Here is a 12,669-nt window from a genome sequence, read left to right as displayed (position 1 = left end):
AAGAGCTCATTGTACCCTGTAGCGGCGACCGGCAGAAAATGGCAGACCGCAGGCTATCTGAGTTCGTCTACTCCGGTATGGGAACACAGTCACAATCCTCAACACGGCTAGAGAAAAGGGCCAGCTCACCCATAGCAACTCCACCATAATGATATTCCGTGACATGTCATCAATTTTGTTCAGAAAATGCAAGAATTCAGTGCACAAAAGACCAGAGAGACAAAGATCTTTTTAGTTCCAAAGCCTCAGCAGAGACTTATCTTCGACAGCATCCTCCTCTGGTTGTGTGTTAAGATACCAGCAGATAACATAACCAAAGATGACTTATAATGGACTCTATTAGGGTGATCACCCAAAGGCAGCACATGGGTGAGTTTCTGGTTGAGCATTAATGATACAATTTTGTTCCCTTTCAGTCGGTCATGTTTGACGTAACGTCGGCGTCACAGACGTTTTTATCTCGCCTGAGAGCCCAATCACCTTCGAGTGTAAACTAAACTAAATTGGCGTGAGAGATTTAACTCTCACGCCACAGCGCGGGTATAAATAAGGAAGCGGATGCAATGCACATTTGCTTTTTGTTGAGGAGCCAAGCCTGTGACTTGGCCGCCCAGCGGGTACAGCAATAGTGGCGGCTGGATGTTACGTCTCCGTTCCCTGACAACATACCAACGCTTATGAATATCATATTCTTTGCAAAACAAGTAGACTCCCCGGTGATTGCACTTTCTCTAGATGCAGAAAAGCTATGAGTAGAATGGCTTTACTTGTTGTTCTGCGAAAAATGAATTTCGGTCAAACATTTCTTGACATGATTCATATTATGTTATATAAAAATTAATCTGCAGCTCTCCAAACTAATTCCGATTTGTCTTCACAATTTACTTTATTAAGAGAAACCAGGCAGGGGTGTCCCTGGTCTCTGCTACTTTTTGCATCGGCAGTGAAACCCCTGGCCATTGCAATACGGACACATGAGTCAATTTTCGGTCTAAAAATAGGAGGGTAAGAATGTGTATCATTATATGCTGTTGATGTAATATATCCTACTAATCCTGAATTATAAAAGGTTGTTAGAAAAGATTAACTTTTATAGTGAACCACTTCTGTACACTGTAACTGGAAAAACAATAAATATATTGATAAAAAAAAAAAGAAGTAAATTATAATAATACTGAAACTACGGTATAGCAAATTATTTCGCGGACCCCCTGGCTATTGGTCAGAGACCTCAATTTGAGAACCGCTGTTGTAAAATATACTATTATTGCAAATATTTTAATGTTCTTTCCTGTAGTAGAACAGTGTGTTGCATTGATTAACAAACAATTGCAGACAGAGTTCTTACTGTACTCCAGTGTCATTGAGAGTTTGGCTATTCACCCAAACCCAGTCTCCTTCAGTGTCCAGATCATTGAGACCAATCCAGTAATGGTCTTTAAGTTCAGAGTACAGAAACATCTAATAGAGAAAAGGCACATAATTCACAATTATATAAAACAAAAAATTCAGTGGTGAGATGTGATTTTGTAATAAAACATTTTTGTATATTATACCTGTTTATTTGGTGCAAAATCACATTGTGCAGTATAGTTGTCTTACCTGTTCTGATTGGCTGGTTATGGTCACCAGATCGGCTCCTTTTGAAACACAGAAAGCACGACTGCTTGACCAGGTGAGTTGATCAGAGCTGAAGTAGTACAACTTTCCACCCCAATCATTCAACTGAGCTGTGAATGCTGAAATAATAATAAAAACAAAAACATATGATAATGATACATTCTTCAGCTCATAAAAATCTTGAAGTTAATCAAAGCTTGGTTTAATGTGCAGAAATATTCAAACACTTTGTCTAAGCCTGTGTCATGTGTCTAGCAGAGAAATAGCTCACCTTTGTAAAAGAACAGTTGCTCTCTAACTCTGGTGTAGTTGTCTGTGAGCTCTTTCACCATGACTGATACAGAGAGTTATGAATAACATAAAATAAAAATAATAAAAAAAACTGAAAAAAATCATGTAGTAATTTATCTTTACAAACGGTTAATTAAATGTTGTAGGCCTACTGGGTGCATTAAATATATTTTACTCACTTGTGCTGTTGGTCTCCAGGGCAGACAGTTGCTTTGAAACACCGACATCTGATTAGAGAAAAACAATTGCAGAGGTATTTTATTTATTTATTTTTATTTTGAGTTCAGAAAGCCCTGTTTTTAGCGACACTGTAGGCTGTTAAGTAAACTGCAGCAGCAGCAACTGCACGATATCCTCTCAATAATCAGTGATGAGAAGCAGCAGTTAAGAAAGTATCTGATTATAGCAATGTGGATATGTTAGCAATAAAAAAAAAAGATTAAAAACATGAAAATGCTTACATTTAGGCCCTTTAAGAGCCAGTGAGAAACAATGAGTGCTAGGGGTGTGACGATACACTTTGCTCACGAGATGAGATGATACACGATATTGGGTTCACGAAAACGAGAAGAGACAACATTAAAGGTACACTATATTTCAGAAATCTTCAGTGACAAAAATATGACTGGATTAGTATTTTATTTACGCCTGTCACAAAACAGTTGACAGCTAATTTTGATTTAGTTTTAGTCATAGTCTTTTGACTAAAATGCCATTTAGTTTTAGTCATATTTTAGTCATCTGAAATACAATAAGATTTTAGTTGACTAAATCTACAGTAGATTTAGTCGACTAAAATAGAATGGGTTGTTGGGTTGTAATGCATTAATTTTGAATTTCCAACGTGATGACGTAATGCCTGACGCGTCGCAGACCAGCACAAGACGAACAATTGTGGTTACAAAAAGTATAAATGTTTATTCTTTTTAGAATATGAACAATCGTTTCGCTAGATAAGACCCTATTCCTCAGCTGGGAACGTGCACAGCCCTTGAAGCATTTCAAAACCCTTTTAAACTGCATTGATTTGGACTTCAACATGTTGCTTGAAGTCCATTGTGTGGAGTTTTCCACTGAAGAAAGAAAGACAACAACATCTTGGATGGCATTGGGGTGAGTAAATTAAAAGTAAATTTTCATTTTGAGGTGAACTAATCCTTTAAATTACCTCAGAGATCACCTAACCACTGCAAACCGGAAATGCTTAGACCTGTCGAACGTTGGGCGCTCCGCATAACCAAGGAGGTAATCCACCAGCCGGAAACTGAAGTCTCCCCGGGGGCCGCCATTGGCTAGCAAGCCTTCACCTGCTGTTAGCATTCCATTGACTCCCATTCATTTTCGCGTCACTTTGACAGCGAATAACTTTACATCTGAGGTGTTTAAAGACTCCATTTGTCCATTGTTTATTTAAAAAAAAAACAGGACAATGTATAAAAAGCTCCATCACCTTGTATCTTACCTTATGGCCCCGTAGAAGCAGTTTTTGTAAAAAATAGGCTAACAATTGCGTCATAACACGCGACTCTCTGTCGCACAGTAGAGAAATTACCGTATAGACAGAAGTAGAAAGCTCGCACGCAATCGGGGGGACGTGGAGGCATAAAGTCAAGGGAGAAGCCCCCACAGAGAGTTGTAAAGTTGCTCCTGCTGCTAGCTCGTGGACAGCTAATACTCACGCTCTCCGGCTCTGCAAGATTCGGAAGGGAATGTTTCAGATTCCGCTTGGCACAGCTACTAAAACGTACAGCTGTGAGACAGGTTGCTCACGTCACATCTACGTCGTCAAGCTCAGTGTGAGCCTGCACAGTGCGCTTGGCAATCAGGAAGTGAGTGCTTCTAATTGACTTCACTTTTCTCCGTTTATTTATTTATTTAACAGGGACCATACAGTCAAACATAGTTACAATACAAAGCCTGTAACTGATGCGCAGCATATAGAGTTTGTAGCTAATGCTAATTTTCAACTCCTTGTTGAAGTTAGGGTCTCTGTGTCCATTTCTTTTACTGTCTATGCGCATAACCCCTACTGCATGCGTCTTGCTGAAGAACATGCAGCTGGAGCTACTTCTCTCTTATGTCTATGACGAGTCACGCAGGTACTGTGGTACCGTGTGGTACTGTACTCTGCAGCGGTTAACCCGGTCGGCCTAAAATAGTCAGAATATAAACACTGATTATAGGGGTACCATAGTGATTCAGGATAAGACAAAAACACGGTTGGAAAATTGATTCATGATGTACTCGCTCAATATATAATTTTTGTAAATTTTGCACACATAAAAAAAAGTTGCGGACTCCAGCTTTAATATAATAAATGACCTCACACGGGTCGGACAAGGATAGCCAGAGGGCCTGATGTGGCCCAGGGACCATACAATGCCCAGGTCTGCTGCTTTAGAGTATGCACAGATCCACACTTCGAAAATCTAGTTCAGAAATAGTACCCCATCCAGGGACTTCTGGCATACTCTTTTCAACATACTATGCTTTGGGACACACTTATTCTAATCTCACATACTGTTTAGGATGGATAGTATGGACATTGAAACGCAGGGATGGTGTTGTTGAACCATGTATTAGCCTATAACAAATCGCTGCAGAGGGCGCCAATTGTTGTTACACTTTATAGCAAGACCAAATACTTGTTTCTTATTGGCCAAACAATATTTAATTCAAGTTCATCTTTACTATTTGACGACTTCTTTATGATAGAAATGCTACAGTCACTGTAATTTCTTGAACAAGAACATGTAGTGGACATCAAAATATGCAAACTCAGAGTGATGGTTTAAACCTTTTTTTGAAATCGCGATTAACAACAGTGTGCATATTTAGAATAAATACAGATAAATATATACTGATGTTTTCTCATGTGTTAGTGTTTGTTTATAAATGATAGCACTAGGATATGCTATATTATGATTGTTTTAATATACAGTATTTTGCAGCCTTAGAAAACAATCTATGCGGTTCATGGATTATAGTCCCTGGAATGCACCATTTCTGGTATTTAATTTAATGTGAATTTAAACGATTGTGACAGTCCCAGTTTTTAACTCTCTGGTACTTATCTAAGAGCTCTCTCTCAGAGTCTAAAACATAGACTGTAAAAAAAGATGGACGACGCCCCTTCGCTCTCTTCAATTGGTCAGAACTGAAGCCGCCAGTGTCCTGATATGGCGCTGACATCTTGAAACTTGAGTCTGCCCAGTAGCGATCTCGGGACCAGACATGCGCAGTAGTGAACAGGAAGTAAAGCCGCGAAATCAAGGCCCCGCCCTCACTCTCGCAGAATCAATCGCAAACACACGCTCCTGCACTTTTTTAAAATTAATTATAGAAATTTAGATAATACATTTAAAGCTCCAATCTCCTCAGTCCTCCGAAGATCCCGAAAAAAAGTCTGTTGGTGCTTCAGTGAGTACTTCGCTCAGAGAACCTGTCAATCACAGCTGTCAATCATGACGTCACACCACCGCATCAAATAACTAACTAAAAACAAACTTATTTTAAAAACAAACACTTGAAATCACATCAGCGTGATAAAAACTACAATAAATTACAGTTTATCTTTGGAAAAACAATATTTGAAGTGTAATTTAATTGTTTATTTGGTCTCACGTGCTGTTGAATAACATGGGGAGGCGGGGTTTATGACCTATACTAGGACCGGCCACCGGGGGGCGATCGAGACATTTTGGATTCACTTTTCAGGGCTTGGTCTGAAACAGACGACATTAATAAACAAAGCAACCAATTAGGTTGTTTTAGTGCATTCCATGAAAGTCCGCTGGTGCCTCAGGGTATTTTTTTTAGCAGCTTTATATCTGTAAAGTGTTAACAATTGCAACCCACAGGAAATCAGTCAGTAAGCTGTACCATAACTCTTGTATAAGTGTATAACTGCCTTAAATGTGGCTGTTATGATCAGAGCAAACAAAGCTCAAATAGAGCAAGAATTATACTCACACATGATCCCCAGAACACACAGACCTCCAAGAGCCAAAACCAGAAAGACACCAAGGATGATCAGAGGAACTTTAGTCCACTTTGAGGAAGTAACTTGATTCCCTGTGATTAGAAATCAAATGTGATGACTGAATTTCAGCATGATTTAATAGTACAACACCGTTGATTATCTATTTATTATTTATATAAATACTTAATTGGCAGAATAGTTTGGCTTGAAAACATTCACAGATTCTTTTAACATTAAAACAAACATTATTATTTTTCTGTATTAAAAAAAGGCTGAATAAGCAGTCTGGGGGGCAACTAAAACACATTATTATAATTGTGGCCACTATATATATATATATATATATATAGCCTATTGTCACGGAGCGCGCGGCTGTCACTGTGCGCCCGCCTTCACCTCTCTCCGGTCTCACCCGCTCCTTGTCACCTGCATTCTAGAACTGCAATTCCCATCATCCCCCTCTGCTATCATTAGATTCCATCCCTGCCTGGTTTCTCCATTCAGTATTATCACATCCACCTGTTAATCATTACCCACCCTTTATCTGGACTGCTCAGTTCTTTGTTCCTTTGTGAAGTCTTGTTTTGCCACACTGCATGTTTCTACGTGTTCTCTTTGTGTTTCATGTCAGTGATTCCTTGTTTCATTACCTGCTTCAATAAAGTACTGCAGATGGATCCGACTGCCTCAGCCCCGTCATTACAGGAGACTTTACCAACACAGGATCCAGCAGACTTCCAGCAGACTTCCAGCGTCTTGCTTCCGAGGTTAATTCCCAGGCATCTGTGTTAATCACACACCAACAGCAGCTGGTCAAGCTAACAAATCTCACTGAGGAACTTGAGAGGTCCGTTCAAACCCTCACTCAGCATAACGCGGTCGCTAATCAAGCTCCAGCTCCCGCTACACCTGAGCCCGTCACTTCAAGCGTGAGTACGGCTTCAAGCAATCCCAAATTATCCTTACCTGAGAAGTTTAATGGCTCACCCGCAGCCTGTAGAGGATTTCTGTTGCAGTGCGACTTATTCATCAGCCAGCAACCCCAGCCTCATCCCAATGATGCGTCCCGCGTTTCATTCATCTGCTCATTACTCACCGGGAGGGCGTTGGAATGGGCAACTGCTCTCTGGTCTGGAGGTCAGCATACATTTCCCTCTTATAACGTGTTTATGTCTCAATTCAGAGAGGTGTTTGAACATCCCGCGGGCGGAAAGGATCCAGGTGAACTGCTCCTTGCATTAAATCAAGGGAGTTCTACCGCTGCTGACTACACGCTTTCCTTCCGCACCCTGGCTGCACAGACGGGATGGACGGAGGAACCACTTAAGTTGCTGTATCGAAGGGGTCTGAACACGGATTTACGAGGGGAATTGGCTTGTCGTGACGATGGGAGGTCCCTCGGAGATCTTATGGAGCTCGCCATCAGCCTTGACAATCTCATCCGCTACGGACGCACACCTTTCAAGCCCGGTCTCTTCGCTCATCCTTCTTCCTGCACGGAACCCAAGCCCATGCAAGGCGGCTTCACACGTCTCACTACGGAGGAACGTGAGAGAAGGATGCAGAATAAATTATGCCTGTACTGTGCTCAAGCTGGTCATCAGAGAGCTTCGTGTCCTGTGAGTTCCAGATCCAGAGACACTTCTGCGGTGAGTTCCTTTGATTAGTTCCCCCAACTCTCTCACTCTCGAAGTTTCATTTAATTTTAATGGAAATATTTGCGAAACAAGGGCTTTAATTGACTCTGGAGCCGCTGGTAATTTTGTCGATTTGGAGTTTGCCCTGTCTAATCATCTCTCTCTCATCCCTTGTGAGTCCCGTGTGGCAGTGGCAGCCCTGGATGGACGCCCCCTGGGGACAGGGGAGGTACAGTACATCATGCAGCCTCTCACTCTCAACTTCGGGTCTCGCCACACGGAGAGAATTCAGCTGTACACGATCAGCTCACCCCTTCATCCAGTAATTTTGGGATTACCATGGCTGGAGAGACACAACCCTCTAATTTCCTGGGCCGAGAGGAGAATCACTCAATGGTCTCCTTTCTGTCAGGTCCACTGTTTGCCCGCTCTCCATGGTCCTGAATCGAGCCTCAGTTCCTCCAAGGAATTGAACCTGCAAGGAATTCCCGCGGTATATCATGATCTTGCCCTGGCATTCAGCGAGAGAGAGGCTTCACTTCTACCCCCGCAACGGGCCAGTGACTGCGCTATTGAACTTCTACCCGGAGCCGTTCCCCCGCACGGCCGTGTGTATCCGGAACAGCTTGCTAAGGGTTTCATCACCACTTCCACATCCCCCGTGTCCGCTGGGTTTTTCTTTGTTAAAAAGAAGGATGGGAGTCTTCGGCCCTGCATCGATTTCCATTGTCTCAATGAGGTAACTGTGAAGTATCGTTATCCCCTGCCTTTAGTCCCTGCAGCCCTGGAGATGCTTCGCTCAGCCCGTTACTTCACCAAGCTGGATTTGAGGAACGCTTACAACCTCATTCGCATACGGAGGGGCGATGAGTGGAAGACTGCCTTTTCTACGACGACGGGGCACTATGAGTATCAGGTAATGCCGTTCGGGCTGTCCAGTAGTCCTTCTGTGTTCCAGTCTTTCGTTAATGAGGTCTTTCGTGACATGCTAAATAAGAGGGTTATTGTTATATTGATGACCTCTTGATTTTTTCAGAGACCCTCGATGCACACGTCCGGGATGTGCGTGCAGTTCTCAAACGCTTGATTGAGAATCAGTTATACGCCAAGACTCAGAAGTGCGAGTTTCATCAGACCCGGATCGCCTTCCTGGGATATGTCATCAGCACTGAGGGGGTTTTCATCGATGACAGCAAGGTCAAAGCCGTAGTGGACTGGCGTCAACCTTCTTCTGTGAAAGAATTACAGCGATCCCTGGGCTTTGCCAACTTTTATCGTAGGTTTATTTGTTTATTCAGTCTCATCGTGGCTCTTCTCCAGGGGGGGGGGGAGCGCTTCCGGTGGTCTTCTGAGTGCACTTCTGCGTTTACTCAGCTGAAAGAGAGATTCACTGCCGCACCCATTCTCCATCATCCTGACCCGGAGAAGGAGTTCATTGTGGAGGTTGACGCCTCAAACACTGGAGTGGGTGCGATTCTGTCACAACGCCACGGTAATCCCGCGAAAATGTTTCCCTGTGCCTTTTACTCCCGCAAGCTAAACTCAGCTGAACGCAATTATGATGTGGGCGATCGGGAGCTTCTGGCCGTGAAAGCGGCCTTGGAGGAGTGGAGGCACTGGTTGGAGGGTGCACGTCAACCTTTTACCGTCCTTACAGATCACAGAAATCTTGAGTATGTCAGGTCCGCCAAACGTTTGAATTAAGGATGCACCGAATATTCGGCCACTGCAAATTTTCGGCCGAAAATGGCCCAAAAGTGCATTTTCGGTTTTCGGCCAAAAGACTTTTATCACCGAAACAATACGGCCAAAATGTTGTGAGGACGCAAACAGAAACCGTGACCTGCACGTGCTTGTCTGAAGCAACATATCTGCGGTGTGGACGTATTTCAGTATATCTGAACCCGTGAGGAGACGGAAGCCTTGTTTATACTTTCGCCTGGCTCTGCAGCGCGAGTCTCCACAGGCAGCGCGCGTAACGTTACCTCTCCAAACGGTCGAGGCGTTTATACTTGACGCGCTCGCCGTTGTACTATTCTTTGAAACGACAGGGGACGACTCAAGTAACTGTCCTCTAACCATCAGGAATCGGTGAGAAGAAGAAAGATAAACACGTGACAATGTTTATTTTTTAGTACCACCACCAATACAAAAATAATCATGTAAAACCCAGTAAACCCTGAGATTATTACTTGTGACATTACAACAAAATATGTATAGGAATATGTACTACTGTAAATTAACGCTCTCTTAAAGGACTTAAACCGTGATATAAGATTTTGGCCATATTGCCCATCTCTGAAGCCCCATTCACACTACAAGCGACTTTGTCGCTGCATGTCGCCAGTGGCTGGCGATGAGGTCGCTAGTGGGAGTTCCCACTACTGGTTGCCTTTATGAATGACATCCAATGATGTGGAGAAGGATCATACGCGCTCCGCTCCTATTGGTTGTCGCTCCCAAAAGTCGCTTCTCATTTGCATAAAGTTAAGCAGATCTCAACTTTGACGCGTCACCAGACACACCCATCCGTCGCCAACGGTCGCTGTCGCGCGTGTCACCGGAAATCGCCAGCTCCCCATTGAAATGAATGGTATCGCGTCGCTTGGCCGCGTGTAGTGTGAACGGGGCTTGAGTCATTAATTTCCTGTGTGACGTGTAAAGTCACGTCCACAAACCTCTTGCGTATTGTTTGGTCACACCACAAGGTGTCACTGTGGCCTCAAAGCTTCAGCACTGCCACTCCTGAGGTAAAACACGCCCCCCTCATTAGCATACAGAGGAATACATGTATAAATAAATGTGGAAATATATAAATGTAAAAATATAAATAAATGTGGAAATAAATAAATGTAGACATAAATACATATATAGGCCTGCATAAATAAATGTGAAAATAAATAAAAGTGGAAATAAATAAATGTATAAATAAATAAATGAAAAAATAAATAAATGTGGAACAAAATACAATTATACATTAATAAGGAAACAAAAGTATAAATAGTGATTTATTTGCGGGTTTTTTTTTTCCATTTCTTCGTATATTTATTTATTCATGTATTTATTTATTTAATTCAGGAATGGCATTCCATACTGCATGCCCATGGGCGCACAGATGGGCGCAAATGTATTTGCTGTTTAAACAACAGCAGGACGTGAAAATGATAACTGCGTCGGGCTGAAACTAGCAAAAAACGTCTCAGGTTACTACTGTAACCATAGTTCCCTGAGAAAGGGAACGAGACGATGCGTCACTTGACGCTTTGGGAACGCCCCCAGCGTGCATGCGTCTGAGCATCAATGTCAACTAGTCCAATGGAAAGAATGAGCGTCACGGGCGGGTCACGTCATGACCAGGAAGGGATAAAGGCTCACCCGGTGAAACGCGGCATTAGCTTCAAAAAGTCGAAGCAAGCCGATCACAGGGAAGCAGGAAGTATGGCAGGGTGACGCATCGTCTCGTTCCCTTTCTCAGGGAACTATGGTTACAGTAGTAACCTGAGACGTTCCCTTTCGAGGGAACTCGCGATGCGTCACTTGACGCTTTTGGAACGAGAATACCCAAAACGCCAGAATTCCAAGTGCCTGAGTGTCAGTCTGTTGGAACTAAGCAATAAGCACCTGAGAACCTGGGGCAGCATCCAGGTCCAAACTGTAAAACCTGACGAATGTGAGCGGTGAGGACCAGCCTGCCGCATCACAAACGTCTTGGAGGGAAACCCCAAATAACAAGGCTTTAGAGGCCGCCATACCCCTCGTTGAGTGAGCTCTGACCACCAAGGGACACGGATGGTCAGAGTACTCGTATGCAAGTGAAATAGCCTCGACTATCCACTTGCTAACCGTCTGTTTAGAAGCAGGAAGACCCTTCTTAGGTGATCCAAAGCAAATAAATAACTGGTCGGACTTCCTCATAGAAGATGTCCGATGAACATAAGTATCCAGTGCTCGCACTGGACACAAGAGGTTCAGCCTTTCCTGGTCCGCAGATGTAAAAGGAGGAGGACAGAAAGCCTGCAGCACGATAGGCCTCGGAATCAAGGTCGGCACCTTAGGGACGTATCCCTGTTTTGGATATAAGAATGCCTTGACCATCCCCGGTGCAAACTCAAGGCAAGTGGGGGAAACCGAAAGGGCCTGAAGGTCTCCAACTCTCTTAAGGGACGAAATAGCTAGCAGAAAGATAGTCTTAAGGGTAAGAAATTTCTCTGAAACCGAATCTAAGGGCTCGAACGGAGCCCTAGACAGGCCTTCTAGTACTATTGCCAAATCCCAAGCTGGCACCCTAGTGCGAGTTGCAGGCCTCAGCCTCAATGTGCCACGAAGGAAACGTGTAATCAGGGGGTCTCGACCCAACGATGTACCCCCAACCAGGGCGTGGTAAGCCGCAATGGCCGCCACGTAAACCTTAAGTGTGGAAGGACATAAACCTGACGTAAAGCGCTCCTGCAAGAACTCGAGTACTGTGTTCACAGAACAGTTAACCGGATCCCACTGATGTCGGTGACACCATACAGAAAAAACTTTCCATTTCAGCGCATATAGTTTCCTAGTAGCTGGAGCTCTGGAGCTTAGGATGGTCTCAGCAGCCTCAGCTGAGAGACCACTCTCTATGAGTTGGGCCCCCTCAGAGGCCAAACCCACAGGTTCCAAATCTCTGGTCGAGGGTGAAATATTGTGCCCCCGGCCTGAGACAGAAGGTCTCTCCTGATCGGGATCTCCAAGGGAGGACCGTCTAAGAGATGGATCAGGTCCGCAAACCAGATCCGACTCGGCCAGCGTGGTGCTACAAGCAGTAGGCTTATTCCGTACTGGCGGACTCGTTCCAGAACTCCTGGGAGCAAAGCAACAGGGGGAAATGCGTACAGACGTAGCCTCGGCCACGTCTGCACCATAGCATCCAGCCCCAGGGGGGCTGGGTGAGTAAGGGAGAACCAAAGTGGACAGTGCGTCGTGTGCTGAGACGCAAACAGATCCACCTCTGCTTGGCCGTAAAACTCCCAAATTTTCTCCACCGCCTCGGGGTGGAGTCTCCACGTCCCCTGGCCTCAGCTCCTGCCTCGACAGGATGTCTGCCCCCACATTCTGGTCCCCAGGAATATACACTGCCCTCAGGGAGAGTACCTTCCCCAGAGACCA

The 12,669-nt window shown here is 44.1% G+C and overlaps 1 protein-coding gene across 1 annotated transcript; it reads right to left on the bottom strand.

Moving 5' to 3' along the window:
* Positions 1–1,316: 1,316 nt before the first annotated feature.
* On the bottom strand, positions 1,317–6,022 carry LOC130069054 (C-type lectin domain family 4 member K-like). Its single transcript, XM_056232749.1, has 5 exons — positions 5,884–6,022; positions 2,091–2,138; positions 1,892–1,954; positions 1,603–1,739; positions 1,317–1,461 (listed from the first exon to the last, which is right to left on the bottom strand). The coding sequence occupies exons 1-5, from the start codon at positions 5,885–5,887 to the stop codon at positions 1,345–1,347; spliced, it is 369 nt and encodes a 122-aa protein (XP_056088724.1). The 5' UTR covers positions 5,888–6,022; the 3' UTR covers positions 1,317–1,344.
* Between the last annotated feature and the right edge of the window lie 6,647 nt (positions 6,023–12,669).

The sequence above is a fragment of the Rhinichthys klamathensis genome, unplaced genomic scaffold, assembly GCF_029890125.1.
Source record: "Rhinichthys klamathensis goyatoka isolate OS25496 unplaced genomic scaffold, OSU_Roscu_1.1 h1tg000354l_1, whole genome shotgun sequence".
NCBI classification, from domain to species: Eukaryota; Metazoa; Chordata; class Actinopteri; order Cypriniformes; family Leuciscidae; genus Rhinichthys; species Rhinichthys klamathensis.
This window is presented reverse-complemented; position numbering and strand designations above follow the sequence as displayed.

What these genes read in the sequence shown, in the direction of transcription:
- LOC130069054 (XM_056232749.1), bottom strand. An exon ending in CCTGGAGACCAACAGCACAA is followed by an intron (nt 1,955 to 2,090) that starts GTGAGTAAAATA and finishes TCTCTGTATCAG; the next exon opens with TCATGGTGAAAGAGCTCACA. An exon ending in TAACCAGCCAATCAGAACAG is followed by an intron (nt 1,462 to 1,602) that starts GTAAGACAACTA and finishes TTTCTCTATTAG; the next exon opens with ATGTTTCTGTACTCTGAACT.